This window comes from Cololabis saira, chromosome 10 (genome assembly GCF_033807715.1).
Source record: "Cololabis saira isolate AMF1-May2022 chromosome 10, fColSai1.1, whole genome shotgun sequence".
In the NCBI taxonomy this organism is placed as follows: Eukaryota; Metazoa; Chordata; class Actinopteri; order Beloniformes; family Belonidae; genus Cololabis; species Cololabis saira.
Window position 1 is genome coordinate 20,853,378 of NC_084596.1, and position 17,184 is coordinate 20,870,561.

Sequence of the window (17,184 nt, forward strand, 5' to 3'; positions counted from 1 at the left end):
AACTTTATATTAACTCTTATCATTTTTTTTTTTATATTATTGCAATTATTTTTTAATAGAAATCTCTTGGTTATGTTTTTATTGGCATAAAAGTAAATTTGCCCAGCTTTTAGAAAGTTTACTTCCTTTACAGACCTGCAGAACACTTCTACTACAACGCAGTACACAAACACATCCCAGGCCTCCTACTGACACAAAAACATTCAAGAAAAAGTAGTCCCCTAAAATAAAGTTAGTGTACTACAATAAAAAGGAATTAAAGCATAAACATCAGTGAAGGGACACAGCTTGTTAACTAATGAGGGTTAGCTGCACAAGCCCACCCACAGCTCCATGCACTCTAGTTTTGATTTTGATGACATGATTTTGACATAAACAGCAGCTTTAGAGGCCATTTGCATTACTGCATTTTCATCTGAGCTCTCCACCAGATGTCCTGCTTTCAGCTATTTTATCCCTGTTAGATTTCAGAAAAGCTTCTCTTCGATTTCCTCACTCTTACCCATCAAGTTTGCAGGGATCTCTGCTGGAACCGTTGAGAACTACAATCTGAGTTTATAATCCTTCCTCACTGTGAAAACTATGAAGACAGGTTTATGTAAGAACAACAAATCATGCACTTGTTAAAACTCAATATGAAGAAAATTTGAATTGAAAAAAGAATGCATGATTAGTAAGAAACCTTAACATTTGATGTTTTAACTCATATTTGCAACTTTGGGCTTTTCCTCTTTTTAGGTGTCACCATAGCTGATTGATTTGGCATGGGTTTAATGTCAGATGTCCTTGGGATCTTCACTACTAGTGGCTGAGACATTGTGAGATCAGTGAGGAGAGATCAAACCAGTCCTTTCAGCTGGATAAAAGCTGACGCCATCTGCTGCTATGAGCATCTAACTCATCTAAGAGCACTTCTACTGTTTTACAAGTTTTACAGAGTTCTCTAGACTCTTGTTATGAGTCTGTGTGAGGCAGTATAGTCTGGGAGCTGGTCCAACTCTTTATGCCAAAATAAAACATTGAAAATAGAAAAAACATGTGACCAGATGTTCATTTGCCTAAATGATGAATTTAAGTGAGCTCTGAATGAACACCTGGGGTTTCATCTCCCATCATAAGATTGGGATATTGAGTTAAACGTTACCTTTAGTGGATGTCAGAGCGCTGACATGAGCTCTTAACTATACAACGGTTTCATCAGTTCCACTGCTCTTGTTAACAAGATGACATTATACCTGTATTATATAATACGTGTATAACAAAATTACAATCTGTCTGAGCTGCATGTGGTGTAATGACAATATTCCTGATACGTACATGGCTGTACAGGGAAAAGGAACCTTAATCATGTGTTTGTTAATCATCTTTCAGTGTCACAAAGAGTGCAGTCAGGCTTTGTTAACTGGACTACAACAGCTCTCTACAGTTTGTCAGATTTTTGGAAGCACTGCGTAGCACCCTCACCTCATTAGTTTGGCATTTCATAAGGCATATTTTGCTTCACTGGGCTCTGACAATTTACTTCCCTGACAAAGCATAAAAGGCATTGAGTCCCCCTCAGCCTCTCACATGGTGCATCCACACAAAGTCCACATGCACACACATGCAAATAAGGGTGGTTAACAGGAAAAAAAAAAAAAAAAAGTTAGATCAGTTAAGGGCTCAGCTGAATAACTTATTTTCATACATTTGACATCTGATCTCTCAGCAATGAGCTGTCTGTGTGTCTCACTCAGTGCGTATCTTGACTAATGCGACCCCACATGCAGGTATACAGGTAAAGCACAGCCCACGCCCGGACATATGCAAATTATAATTGTTTGTCTCAAAACACTCTCTTGCGTTACAATTTTCCCAGTGACAACAAGACCTTTTAAGTGATTTTCTTTATATACATGACTGAATAAGGCACTTTATCTTGAGACATAATAAAGTTACCCCCCAAACTGATATGCCAACACACAAGAGATCGTTTCATTTGTGTAACAGTGTTAAAGTCATCCCAGATAGCGCACACATTTGGGCTTAATCCCGGCTACTTTTGTAAGCGCTGTGGGCCAGAAATTCCCCAAAGGATGCGAACTCAGCAAAACTTGGATTTTGGCATATGTACCGCAATAAAAGATAGATGTGGCCCAAATTTCAAAAATTAGTTTTGGATTAGGATACAAATCAATTAGGTTTTATTTATATAGCGTCTATAACAATACAAATTGTCGCTAGGGTCTTTCCAGAGACCCAGAACATGACCCCCGAGCAAGTATTACATAAACATAAACAATGGCAGGTAAAAACTCCCCTAATAGGAGAAAAACCTTAAGCCAATCATCTGCAAGGAAAAACTCATCTTTAGGAGAAGGAGAAATGCAGGAGAAAACGTGATGTGAGGGCCAGGTCAGGGATATGTGGTCAAATTCAGCCACACTCCCCTTGAGTCAGTGTGTTGTCAAAGCCAAATGTGGGCCATGGATAATTGTAGATATGGTCCAAGTTTTTGGAAAACATTCTTTGATATCTTCAATGATTAGCCACAGGATAAGTGAAGTCAATGTCACTGGCAAAGCTGAACGGTGAGGAGGATGAGGGAGTTAATTTGTGGGTGTCAAGGTGTCTGTGGCCTTACAGTTCCTGCCAGAACAACGCAGATGCCTCAGTGGCATATTTTTATTGAGGGTAAAGCTGGGAGACTTTGAAGCCATGGCTGGTATGGTTATTCTGTAATAAAGTTTTTTTTTTTTTTTTTTTTGTCCACTAATTTCGTTACATGTATTTTTTTTTAACCAATAATATTTTTACAGTCTTCTGGGGCTCTTTGACGAGTTGTGATACTAGATTTAAAGGGTTATGAACACGAACAAGGTCTCCCGTATTATTTCAAGTTTAAGAACATCCGTAGAGGCGCATGCCGGAAGCTTTCACAATAAATGTTACACACAAGTTCAACTTAGAAAATGTAATTGAACTTTGGCTCAATAAAAATGGAAACAAAATTCAGTAAAAAACTTTAGTATTTGCTATAATGCTTACATTTTGTCACCGAAAGCAACGTGAGCTGTTTTATTTTGAAGGCGCACCGCGGACTTCATATCGAGCCGTCTCTGTTGACGCGGCTCGTCGGGACTTGAGAGACGCATCTCCAGCGACTCGACAAAAAACTCACAAAAACCACGATGAGAATACATCACTTTTCAAGTGGATTTGTGTGCTTCAGCTGATTTATGACCTGGATTATCATCTCAAACTTTCCACTTTCCAAATTGACAGGTATTTTTCTGCTTTAAGGCCGTTTCTATAAGTAATTTTGTCAACACTGAACTCCGGTAACTGCGCTTTACTTTGTTTAGAAGTGGCTGTGACATATATATATATATATATATATATATATATATATATATATATATATATATATATATATATATATATATATATATATATATATATATATATATATATATATATATGTAACTAATTGAGTCCATTAGTTACATTGTACATCAAAGGGTATTTAATTTGTTGATTAAACGTTTTAGTCTTCGTCTGAGACCCTTCACCAAAATTCAATTCAATTCAATTCAATTTTATTTATATAGCGTCTAATACAACAATAGTTGTCTCTAGGCGCTTTCTAGAAACCCAGAACATGACCCCGAGCAATTATTACATAAACAATGGCAGGTAGAAACTCCCCTAGTGAGAGAAAACCTTAAACCAAACAGTGGCAAAGGAAAACTCCTCTTTAGGAGGGAAGAAACCTTGAGCAGGACCTGGATCATAAGGGGGGACCCTCCTGCCGAAGGCCAAAACAACCCCAAGTGCCATCACATCCCCACATTGTGTGAATCCTGTTTGCTTGTGATGCTGCTCAGAAATCTTGTCCATCCTCAGAGACATGGACCTGCTCCCAGACTTTTGGAGGGAGGACTACTGGCTTCCTCCCGGCGTCAGCTGGGCAGATATGGAGCAGCTGGCAGACTCTTCCCGGCCATGGCCGCAGGACCTTCTCACAGCTCTCCCCCTGGCTCTGGGCTTCGTCATGCTGCGCTGCATGTTTGAGAGGTACGGCACATCCCGTTGGTTCTGCAGAAGTACGGGACAGTGGGTTTTACAAGGCTTACACTTAAACAGGCCATAATGCCTTACAATGACACGTGGAGCTTTAACAATTATACACTTAATCCAAGCTAAGCTGAAGTACACACAACTTCCCCTTAACATTTGATTGCTTTTATTCCCATTATAACCAAAAACAGGGTTGCACGGTGTATGCAGCAGCAATGCCACGCAGCACTTCCTCCTGAATCCTTTTGTGGGGAATATGAGCAGCTCTGCAGGGAGAGAGCAGAGCAGGTGTCGTTGTCATAAGAGACTAGAGTGTGAAAGGCAGACATAAGGAAAGATTATTTGCACTTTGAAACGTACTTTCTAAATCACTCACACAGCCCCTCACTGACGCAGCGCCACATTTATACACTAGTTTAAAGAGTTGAATGAGCCGTGCTCACAGCTTTGTCATGTGCATAACAAGCTTCACAAACACTCACACTCTCTAGCGTCCCCCGTGTGTTGCTGTTGTAACACTCACAGGGAGGGAAAAAAGCATCTAACAGCTCACTAAACAGAACAAAACCAAAAAAAAAATCATTCAATTGTTATACTAAGATATTTTGTTTTGGTCAATACATTTGCTGTGTAACTCCAAAATGGCATGATCTAAATAGAAAGATGTTTCTACCTGTATGATTTGTGAGCAACACAAAACAAAGCATTCGTATGCAAATTCAAACGGCTCTGTCACCTGGACTGCTGTTTACAGTCGCTGCAGCCAAAACAACAGCAGCAGATGGGATCTCCTGACTCTCACGCAGGATTTGTCTAAACTGGCTTTTCTTCCCTTCATCCCCAGGTTTTTGGCCCCGCCCATGGGCAGATGTCTCGGGGTAAAGAATAGATTGCAGTTGACCGCGGCCCCCTCCCTACAGCTGGAGTCGTTTTACACCCAGAGGAGCAGACAGCCGACACAGGTGAGTCTGAATGAGCTGCTGCATGAGTGTAAACACACACGTTTACCCTGAAGGGTGTTTTTAATCAGTTAAAGAAAGTGAATGATCTGGCAGCCGTATCACTCGATGCTGCCCCTGATATGTGAGATCACTATTCAGAATATTATCAGTAATGAAGCCATTTTAACATTTTTACTAAACCAAACCAAACTTTTAATAGTAAAAAAAAGACTTATATAGTGAAACTATGTTTTAGATTTCATTTGAAGAGCTAATTTAAATTAATCTAAAGGCTTCCACTAATTGTATTCAAAGTATATGCAGTACAATACAATTATCATTTTTAATAGACAGTACATCGACTGATACCTAAAACTGATCAATACAATTTTTATGAGGAAGACACTGAACACATCAGGTTTGATTTTGTAAAACAAAATGTAACACATACACTGATATAAATGTACTGAATTGTTATTTAATTGTAGTTTAGGTCTACTAAATTACCACACTAGTCAACTAACACACAGTAGGGCTGAGCAATTGATCAAAAATTATTAATCATATTGCTAATCTTGGCTCCAAATTATTACAAAAAGAAAGAAAACAAAAAGAAAACAATACATTCATTTGCTGCATATTCTTTATAGCGTTGTATGATCCACGCTTCAAGCTTAGTCTCCACTTTACCATAGATGAGTGGATTCTCACTCCTATTTCTTTCCTATTAATATAAAATTGGTATTTCTGGTCAAAAACATTGAAGAGATTATTTTAGTAGCTCTACCAGTATTTGTTCCGGTGACCTGAATAATTTAGTCAAACATTTTATTGAGAGACACAATTTAAGTTTATTGTGGAAATTTCAACATTTTTATGTTCTATGGATGCAATATTTTTCAAAGTTAAGTGGATAATTGTTTTAAATAGCCGCAATTTCAGTGTTGACTAAAGTCTGATTGTGATTTTTTTCCATAGTTGAGCATGCATGTTTGTGTAAACAAAGAAAATCCATTCAAGCGCAGGAAGAGCAAGCAAACACTGAAACCCCATGTTGAAATTTGAACCAGGTACCTTTCACCCATCCTAACCATAGACTGTAATTACAACTGGACAGACGAACTGTGATGTCACCCATAGGTTTTCTGTAGAGTGGTTTTGGAACTTTTGGAACACTTTTTTCTTTGTACTGAGTGGGGCCATGACACAACTGGATGCGACAAACAGGCCCAGGAAACCAACTGTGACACACCTGCCTTATGTCACTTGGAGCTGCGGAACTGTGGGTGGATTTTTGGAGCAGAATATCTCGTTTCAGATGTCGTTTTAGTGGCAAAATCAGAAATACATTTTTGTTTGCAGGCCAGAGCTTCAGGAGCTGCATGCTGACCACCCGCCCCGACCACCTCAGTGTGCCGTCTACATCTGCTTATATAGTCGCCCCTATAGTGCGCTAGCTGGCCATTGTGTCTGTGTCCCTTGATTGTGTGATGAACTAAAGCGTTTTCTTTCTCAAGCTTTATTCAGTCACATCACACTACAAACATTAAACACAAACATTATCGAAAAATAGTGACTGAAAAGGCACAGGCATGGATGAATGTGAACTCATTGAAAGATGTTCATCTTTGATTTGACATTTTCTGTTTATGTTTTGTTAAGGAGCGTTAAATCATTGAGGTATCGGGCTGACAGAGCAGCACTCATCTTGTTTGTCATTAACGTTATTTCCTTCTGTTTTCCATAAAGCTAACAATCCTCCAATATCAGCTCTCCACCCCTGATTCCTCACATCTGTTTGTCTTCTATGCTGTTGTTTCAGAGTGAAATTGTCAGTTTAATGACACTGTGTGGAAAAACCCAGAGACAGATTGAAACGTGGTTCCGACTCCGCAGGAACCAAGACAGGCCCTGTCAAACCAAGAAGTTTGGTGAAGCTGCGTAAGTGCTTTCCTTCCCTTAAGCGTTCTTTTTTTCTGTCCCTCTGAAGATCCCCAAACAGCACAAGAAACATCTTAAGAACGTAAACAAAAACATATACCTCTTAAAATGTCTTTTTATTTGGTCCAAATTTCTGACCGCAGGTGTTATTTTGCAGATGGAGGTTCTTTTTCTACTTTGCAGCTTTCGTAGCCGGATTGACCTGCTTAATCGATGTGAGTCTGTGACTTACACTAATAAAACTTTTAATGCAAAAATGAATGCTACTGTAGTTGTTTTTACATTTTTGCCCTGTCCAGGTTTAATTTTCAATCCATCTTGACAGAGACCATGGTTCTGGGACCACAGGGAATGTTGGAGGCAGTATCCATTTCAGGTGAGAACATTATCCACAACACCGTCTCACTTCAGCTCAGATATTCAAATCAGTCTTTTAAATGAAAGTTACATCTTAAAAATATTATTTTTAATGACCTACAGTTAAAGGCATTCCATTTTTTGGAAAGTGTTGTCATAGTTGAGCTAAGTAGTTCTTCCCCTAATGTAAATAAGCTTCAATGAACTTAATCAGCATTGTGAAGAAGAGTGAATGACAGTTCCTCTACTACAATATGGGACCAATGATGGAAACGATGTCTTACAAATTACTGAATCCAGCTGCGTATCTAGCTTTTTGCGTCCTGCTTCTGCTTTTTGGATGACTGTAATGTGTTGTGTGTTGTTGTGTGTACCTGCTAGAATAAGGACCAAAGTTACTTAATTCCCTGTTTTATCAAGCTTTACAAGATTTGAGATGGCATTTTCTTCCATTCTTTGGTTAAAAAAAACGCACAAATTAAATCATCAATCTTAACTAAACAACGGACAACAGCAACAGACTCTCCTCTACGGAGGAATATTAGGGCCACTGAAAAAAAGAAAAATACAATTTTGAGAATAAAAGTCAGAATTCTCACATTTTTCTCAGAATTGTATTCTTTTTCCTTCAGTGGCCCAAATACTCTCCCCTCCTCTATATTTTAAACATCTTTACATTTTTCCAGCTGTTGTTCTGTTAGCTGATGTGGTTACCAATTTTGTGCTAAATGTTAGGTGTTTTAAATTCACTTTTGTCACCGATGTCCCCGTCAGCCCATGGAGAGAGCTCACTTCTGGTACTACATGCTGGAGTTGGGGTTTTATGGCTCTCTGCTCCTCCGGATCTCTGTGGATATCAGAAGAAAGGTGAGTACGTCCTCATTCCTTCATGTGATTAATGTGGCACTTGCCTTTTAGAGAAAGACTCTCTTTCTTAGGTCTGTTCGTAATTCATGACCCCACTTCTGCTTTAATAAGATATGTAAGTCAGGGATGTTCGCGACTCCCTTAAATACCAAATCATTGTGACATTTCCGTCCAGATAGATATAATATACATGTTTTCTTTTCCAGGATTTTAAGGAACAAGTGATTCATCATTTGGCTACCATCTTCCTGCTCAGTTTCTCCTATTGTTCTAACTACATTCGCATCGGCACCTTGGTCATGCTGCTTCATGACTCCTCCGACATTCTGCTGGAGGTAACTACATGACAGAGGTCTATAGATCTTTCCCTCCATTTTGACCTTTTTTAACCACTGCACTGGCCTAACAGAACAAGAGAAGTTCAACCTGCATTTTAGGATGATTTAAAAAAAAAAAAAAATGAAGCATGTGACATAAGCACAGCCAGACTGGTATAAACCAAAGACATCCTAAAGGACATGCAGCGAAGTACAAGTGCTGGTAAAAGACTTTAATTGCTATCGTAGAACAAACTTGTTGATCTAAGCTGCAACCATCGTGGTTCTTTTGAGTAGTGGCTCTTAGACGCTCCTTCCTGAGATCAGGTTCAGATTCAGATGACTTTATTAATCCCTTTTGGAGGTTCCCTCTGGGAAATTGACACCTCCTTCTCACACACATAGCACTGTCATATACAAATCATAAAAAGAAACACACAGTTAAACATATGAAAGTACAAACTGTAAATATATACAAAGGATGCTGATACCATGCCAACATACAGAACTAAGAACTAAAATTGGTTTTAAACTCTGACAAAACCAAATTCATGCTGTTCTCGAATGCAAGCGAGCTGCCACCAAATCTTCCTAACATATTAACTTTTCAAGGAAAAGAAATTGAATCAGTGTCAAGTTATAAGTACTTGGGCTTTCTTCTCGATCGCCAATTATCCTTCAAATCCCACATTGCAAATCTGGTCTCCAAGCTCAGGGTGAAGTTAGGATTCTTCTTTCGAAACAAAGCCTGCTTCTCCCTTAGTGCTAGGAAGTATCTGGTAACATCAACATTCTTGCCTCTGCTGGATTATGGTGATGTATTGTAGCCTATATGAATGCATCTGCCCAGTCCCTGCGGTCACTTGACACTGTGTATCATTGTGCCTTGACATTTGTCACTGGCTGTAAACATCTTACCCACCACTGTACCTTGTATGCCAAATCCGCTTGGCCATCTTTATATGTACGCAGGCGTATGCATTGGTTGCGCATTATTTATAAAACCCTTCTCGGATTGGTCCCTGCTTACCTATGTACATACTGTATCTCCATAGAAGCCAAAGCCATTATGGCCTGCGCTCACATGATGCTTTGCACTTTATTGTTCCGCGTGTTCGCAATGAGCTGGGAAGAAGAGCTTTTAAATTCGCTGGCCTCTTTACTTGGAACAGCTTTCAGAAAGACTTTAAACTGACGGACCTGATATCCTTCAATGACTTTGGTTCGATCTTGAAGGACCTAGAGCGAGAAAGCATTGGACAGTGTCTCTGTACCTGATGGTAGTTATGTCTTCCTCAACATCTGCACTTTATATGATTGATGTGATTACCTACTGTTAACTGGCTGGGACCTCCTATGCATCTGCACTTTATAAGACGTGGTTTTATCATTTTATTGCTACTTTGTTCCTCTGTTATTGTTTTGTATTCTGTCTTTTAACCTTGTGATTTTATTTGTTTTGACGTGCACTGCTGCTATCTTGGCCAGGTCACCCTTGTGAAAGAGATCCTTGATCTCAATGGGCTACTACCTGGTTGAATAAAGGTTAAATAAAAAATAAAAAAGAACAGTGAACATCCAGCTGTACATTGTTAAAAGCAGTTTTTCTTTTTCAGGGGCTTCCACTGAAGTCATGACGAGTGTGCTTCATGAGGAGCTAAAATATCAGCATGATTTGAATTGTGTTCATCATTTTTAATTCCGCAGTCAGCCAAGATGTTCAACTACGGCACTGGCTGGAGGAAGACATGTGACGCGCTCTTTATTTTGTTTTCCGTGGTCTTCTTTGTAACTCGACTGGTGATTTTCCCCTGCAAGTAAGAAACTTTCACTTTCCTTTTTCTTCTCTTCTACTGATGTAATATTGCACCGCTGGTGACTTGCATGTCTAACATTGCAAACTTGCCTTCACCTGTTTGATTAATCGCAGAATCATTCGAGCGACTCTGCTGCTGTCCATGGAGATCTTTGAGCCATTTCCGGGCTACTACTTTTTTAACGTCCTGCTGATGGTGCTGCAAGTTCTTCACGTCTTCTGGGCGGGCTTAATCTTACGTATGGTGTATAAGTTTTTGAAAGGCAAGGTGAGAGCCGGCAGTGAAACTAAAAGTGATCATGTTATTTGTAGTAAATCCTTGCATTTACAGTGGATATAAATAGTCTGCACACTCTCATGAAGTAACTGGTTTCTAAAATATAGGAATGACTGAATGCTTTATTTCAAACAACTCCTAAAGGATATAAATACCATATTTAATGCAGCAAACATAAATCCAGAGAAAAAGGTTAAAGGAAAAAACCTTCCACAGCTTAATTGCAAAAATGTGAACCCTCCTTCCGACTGCTACTTGGAAAAAGCACCTTCTGCCTTTAGTACAACATCAGACTTAGACTTAGAATTTGGGATTTTCATCGGAATTGACATTTCGGTGCAATGGCAATGTGGCACAGCAGTGAGTTTGTCATATTTACAATTTAGATAAATAAATAAAATAATAAAGTATATTTACATAGTAAAGAGAATTTGAGAAAAAGTTTCTTTTTACTTCACGCATCTTGGAATTGTATCCCAACCTTCTTACCAAAGATCAAGTTCCTTCAAATTGCGAGTGGATCTCCTCTGTATGGTTCTTTAGGTCATTCCACAGGATTTCAATGAGCTTGAGATCTGGGCTCTGACTGGGGCATGTTGATACTTTGATTTTCCTTATCCAAAGCCATGTCTTCACTGATTTGAATGTTTGTTTTGGGTCATTGTTGTATTGGAATGTGCTATTCCTCTTCCCTTCCATGTTTTTGAAGAACAGAAGTCTTTGTGCCAAAATAACTTTGCATTTGAACCTGTTCATTTTCCTATCTATCCCATCAATTGACAAGTTTATAATAGCCAAAAGTTACCCAAAGTGCTTTACATGAAAGTCCTAAAACAATAGCCTACATAAAATGGATAGTTAAAACCAACGCGTAAAAATAGTTAATAAAATACTACATAAAATGGCACATAAAACCAACACAAAACATAAAACCAATATAAGCAAGTGTATTAAATTACCTAAGGACCAGTGCCCCTGCCCCAGCAGGAGAGAAGCAATCCCAAAGCATAATGCTACCTCCACCATGCTTCACTGTTGGTATGGTGTTCTTCGAATGATGCTCAGTTTCGGCTTTGGAACAAACTTTGCTTCACTTTAGAGTGAAGACCAAAATATTCAAGCTGAGTTTCTCTAGAGAGACAACCAGGAGCCATCCTAACCAGAGGCCCAAACTAACTAAACTGGCTCCTTTCAAGGTGAAGGAGGACTGACTCTATTCTGAGTTCCTCCTTGATGACATGAAGTGAAATCCAAAGCAGTGAGGAGTTGTGTTACCAAATGGGGAGAAGTGCGCACCTGCATGTCTGGATGTCTGGATGTTTGTTTGCTTTACATGTTGATCTCTTGTCCACTACTGAAGCTGAAGGTGACATTTCATACTTAGTTTTTTCATTTATCTGCTTTTGCCTGCAGCTAGAAAAGGATGAACGCAGTGACGAAGAAAGCCTACTGGAAGAGGAAGAAGATGATAAAAAAGAAGAGCATACTGATCAAGAAGAAGATCGTTATTGGGAAAAAAGTAAAGAAACTCTGAACTGTAAACTGTCGGTGCTGACCAACAGCTGTGTCCTTAATAACCTGACCCAACACAGATCCTCCGTAGGGAACAGAGAGCGCAAAGCTCAGTAAAGACTGCTTTGTAATGTTACGTTCATGTTTTGCTTCTTCAGAATTTTATACATATTGTAGTTTGTTTTAACCTTAAATCTCTATTGTTATATTTATATATTTAGGAGTTCCAGGTAGGTGTGATTGATTTGGGGTTTACTATGGCTATTCCTCTCTGTTTCACTTTTAATTAAATAATCAATTTTCAGAATGTATCCACAGATATAACATTGATATATCGTTTAACACTGGATTTTTCTCGCTGGTGTCACTTCAACACTTGATTGAGAGAAACTCGTCCAGAAGAAACTCCAGATGTCTGCAAAGACAAAGTTAATGTTGATGTGGACATTTTGCACTATGTTTCATGGAAGACTGTTGTGCAGAAGGCTCTTCAATGTAATCACAGAGCAGCACATCAAATCCAGACTGAAGTTTGCCTGTGAAGATCGGCCCTGCGGTTGGATGACAAAAAATATGGATGCTGATTTGTTTGGCAAGGAAGAAAAAACCCAGTTCTTACAGTGAGATGTAATGGTGGAAGCATTTTACTGTGGGGCTCTTTTACTGCTTCAGGCACAGAAACCCCTTCTGGGGTGCATTGGAAAGTGTTAAAAGTGGTTATGTTCATATTTTGAGGAATAACAAAGAAATTGATGTTGCTATAGCTTCAGAATCAGAATCAGAAAGAAGTTTATTGCCAAGTAGTTTAACACACACAAGGAATTTGTTGTGGTGATTGGTGCAATTGCAGTTAAGGTCAACACAGTGACCCAAAATATACATTTAAATTCGTCCAAAACTTGTTGAAGGACACCAGAGTCCATGTCCTGGAAAGGCACAGCCCAAATTCCAGATCTATTGGGAAACATGTAGTTTGGATGGGATGGCACAATTTGCCTTGGAGGAATGAGTTATTATCCTCATCTAGGAACTACTATAAGAGATTGTTGACTGTTGTAAGTCACAAAAGCTTCACAACTGATTGTAAATCATTAGAGAGCTAATAATTATGTATTTTTTTTATTTCAAATAAACACAATCAGTAAAATATCTTAAATTAGTTTGATGGAGCTTTGTCCTTTTGGGACCAAATACACTTGAAACACTTTGGATATGTATCGCCTTCACTGGCACTATATAACTTGGAGGAGCATGGTAGGAACCCTTCCACACTACTGGTAAAGCACTACCGCTTTTGTCCAAAGGAGCCGCCAAACTCAACAAAAGCTGAAAGTTACGTTGTGCTGCTTTAAAGCAAACACGATGTTAAAGAGCATATTGCAGGTTAGAATTTTTTCAAAAATTATACCTGACCTTATGTGAAAATGACTATGTGAGAAGTTAATGTAGGATTTAATATGTTTTACAAGACATAAGGGCACTTATTCAGAGGAAAAAGTGGCTGATTTTAGCCAAGCTCTACAAACGCTTTTTTTTTCGAACACCGCGTCATATGACGCAGCACCAGGGAGACGTCTCCACAGCTGCCCCATCTGACTGCCCAGACCCGTACACACGTAGCCGGGTATCTGCTAAACCGAAGATATTTTCCTACGTTTGGACCTGTCATCCACATGAAAATGCAAATAAACGAATGTTTAAAAAAGACTCCGGGCAAAGTGAAGATTTTTGAAAATATGCGTGTAGACAGAGATAGAGAGCAGTTCTGCGTTTTCCAACGTCACATTATGCTCCAAAACAACAACAAATCTGCTCTGAGTCTGACATCTAACGTGCGACCCAGAACTACATTTGATCCACCATCTGTCCTCCAAGCTATTTATTAAATAAATGGTCTCTGCTCTTGACACCGTTACACCGACGCGGAGCCTACGCCGTAGGGTACGCGGCGATGCGCAGCAGGGCTGCAGCTGGGCTGCGTCGATAACGCGGCAGGAGGCGGCCCGGAGGCCGGAAGACCAGATGATCTACAGGTTTGGAATGCTTATGAAGGTGGTCGAAAACGCAGATCTTCGTTTATGTGTGGAAGGTTTTTTTTTTTTTTAACAACGATGTAATGTGGATAAACGAACGGGGGGAAATACGGGGAAATATTCGGTTTTAAAAATACCCGGCTACGTGTGGACGGGGTCTTAATCAGAAAAAAGAGAAGATATAAGCCTGTTTTCTGTTTAGAAAGTACAAACGTAGACAGATTACAAGTACTCACCCGTTTTTAAGGAGTTATTTTCGGAGTTTCATTTCAGGAGCACGGAGCAGGAGTGCTGCAGTGAATAAAGGCGGATTTATGGTTCCGCGTAAAATCGACGGCGTAGCCTACGGTGTAGGGTACGCGGCGCACGCAGCGTTCTGTGCGTCGCCGCGTAACCTACGCCGTAGGGTCTGCGTTGGTGTAACGCGGACCCATAAATCAGCCTTTTAAAAAGGGAGTTTCAGCTGTCAATCAAAATAACGTGGGGGGCCTAACGGGTTTCGTAATTATAAGGCTGTGGCCTGTCATATTGGTGTGAATACACATTCACAACCTCTTCAGTGTCACAACTAACATTAAGATCCATTATTTTTCCTATTGTTGAATTCACTGCGCTCCCCAATGCAACGTCACTTCCGGTTCAACTTTTTTAGATGCAGAAGTAAAATACTCTCACAAAAACAACTCCAGAGGTCACTGTAGTATATATTTATGCGTATTTCAATGAAAATTCAGTTCCTACATTATTTTCCTACACATTGATTCACAGGGGTCTCCAACCTGCAATATGCTCTTTAATGGAATTGGTGCAAATGGCACCAATTCCATTAACATTGTCTTTGCACCGTGCAATTAAGAATAACTGAACTAAAATTGTAAATTTACAACTTAAGAAAACTTGTGCTTTATATTCACAAGTTTTTTTTCTTAAATTACCGGTAATAGTTTAGGACAAACAGCAAGACTCAACGTTGGGTAATTGATCCCAGTCACAGACTGAAATCATGTCTTGAATATCACAATGCCATCTGGTGGCACATGGCAGAATGAAACAAGTGTTCTTTGTGCTACACGTCAAAATGTAAAATCATTAGACTATAAATTAACAAATGATAAGAGATGCAGGCTTTTGAACTGAGTGCTGGTAACAGGCCTGCCGGTTTCTCTCCTCTCTTGTGTGGAGGACATGGGATTTATTGTTGATGAAAAACCTTCTAGATGTAAGGCAACAATGCTAACCACCAAGCCACCATGCTGCCCTAATTCAATTTTTGCAAATTTGTCCTTTTTTATATACTGTTTAAATGAACTTAAGTGCCCCCATTTTTTCTTACAACGTTGCAGCCAAGTAGTAAAATTGCAGCTCGTCGACCAGCCACTAGGAGGGTTCACCATTGTTATTCTTTCTTATTTTATAGTTTATAATGCAACCCAGGGCGCCCAAACATGAATAGTTGAATGAAATATACTGAAATGAATGTTAGAAAAATAAAATAATAAAAACACTAGCAGAGGATGGTTTCGATCCATCGACCTCTGGGTTATGGGCCCAGCACGCTTCCGCTGCGCCACTCTGCTGTACGGGGCAGATAAGCACCGTGTCTGGTTTTTAACAACTGACATGACAACAGACCAATATGCTCCCAGTAGCGAGTCCAATCATATTGCGCCCGTGGAAGATCATAGTCTACCATGGGGGGGAAGAAAGGAAAAGAAGGGGGAAGAAGGGGGGAGAAGAAAAAGAGAAAAAATGAGAAAAAGAGAAGAAAGCACAATTCTGTAGCACCCATTCTTTTGAAAGTCATTATATACCGTAGTATTTTTGTTAAAGAAAAGAAAAGTTATTTTTTGTGCGTTGCGGAGGAGGAAGACACGTCCACAAAAGCGCCGGTTCGAATCCTGACTCTGGCAGGATTGAAGTTTATAGCCTAATATGCAGAATAAAAGTGTTTGTGTTGACTGTGTAAACTTGAATTTATTCAAGATAATGACGTATAAGACTCTTGCAATGCAATTAACTGTTAATACATTATTATTATTAATATTTAAAAAAAAATAATATTAGTATATTAATATTGTTAGTTTTTTTATTAGTCTATTAGCATTAAAAAAAACTTCCCTAGTTTAGATTATATACTTAGACTATCCATACGTAGATTCTTTATACCTTCCAAGTTCAGAGATTAAATATTTTATATAATATAGATATAAGACTCTTGCAATGCAATTAACTGTTAATACATTGTTATTAATATTTAAAAAAAAATCTATATTAGTATATTATTATTGTTAGTTTTTTATTAGTCTATTAGTATTAAAAACGTCCCTAGTTTAGATTATATACTTAGACTATCCATACGTAGATTCTTTATACCTCCAAGTTCAGTGATTAAATATTCTATATAATATAGAATAAATGTGTTTATTTTCTGCTGTCTTGGTTTAATCAGGGTGGTGTCTGAGGCTGTTTCAGGTTTCCTTATACACAGTCCAGTGATCAGTCATGTGACTGGAAGCTGTCACTGGTAGATACCAAATATACCAAATAACATTATCATCATCCTTTTCCTTTCAAAGTAATGATGATAATAAAGGATGATGATGTTATTTTGCATACATCCTACTTATGACTGATTAATGGACTGTATATAAGGAAACCAGAAGCAGCCTCAGAACCAAACCTGACAAAGGCAAGCCCAAAATGTTTGTTGAATAAAGCATAATGTACTGGAGAACACTTGTACAATGTGTTTTAATAGTGATGGACTTGCATTGAAGCTCACCATGGTTTGCTCCTTGCTGTGTGTAATTAATTAAAAACTAACCATAAAAATGAACATGAACTGAGGCAGTATTGATATTAAAATTGTAATTGTATTGAACATTATAACCTTCATCAGAAAACATATACAGAACTATATACAGAAATAAAAGTGTCCAGTGTTCATGCCTCTGGGAGGGGGGTAAACAATCATTTTTTTTTTTTTATGTCCTCCAACCACTGCTCCTTGGGAACAGCCTCTACAGAGGGGCAGTATACAATGCCCTTGTACTGGCTGTGTCCA

The 17,184-nt window shown here is 38.9% G+C and overlaps 1 protein-coding gene and 1 non-coding gene across 2 annotated transcripts; one reads left to right on the forward strand and one right to left on the reverse strand.

The window, feature by feature from the left end:
* Positions 1-3,115: 3,115 nt before the first annotated feature.
* LOC133451909 (ceramide synthase 2-like) lies at positions 3,116-13,763 on the forward strand. Its single transcript, XM_061731066.1, has 11 exons — positions 3,116-3,264; positions 3,886-4,056; positions 4,904-5,021; positions 6,823-6,941; positions 7,099-7,156; positions 7,267-7,317; positions 8,073-8,165; positions 8,372-8,500; positions 10,190-10,299; positions 10,413-10,566; positions 11,989-13,763. The coding sequence occupies exons 2-11, from the start codon at positions 3,890-3,892 to the stop codon at positions 12,202-12,204; spliced, it is 1,215 nt and encodes a 404-aa protein (XP_061587050.1). The 5' UTR covers positions 3,116-3,264; positions 3,886-3,889; the 3' UTR covers positions 12,205-13,763.
* A 1,862-nt stretch (positions 13,764-15,625) lies between these two features.
* trnam-cau (transfer RNA methionine (anticodon CAU)) lies at positions 15,626-15,697 on the reverse strand. The gene has a single exon. It is a non-coding gene; the product is annotated as a tRNA-Met (tRNA).
* Between the last annotated feature and the right edge of the window lie 1,487 nt (positions 15,698-17,184).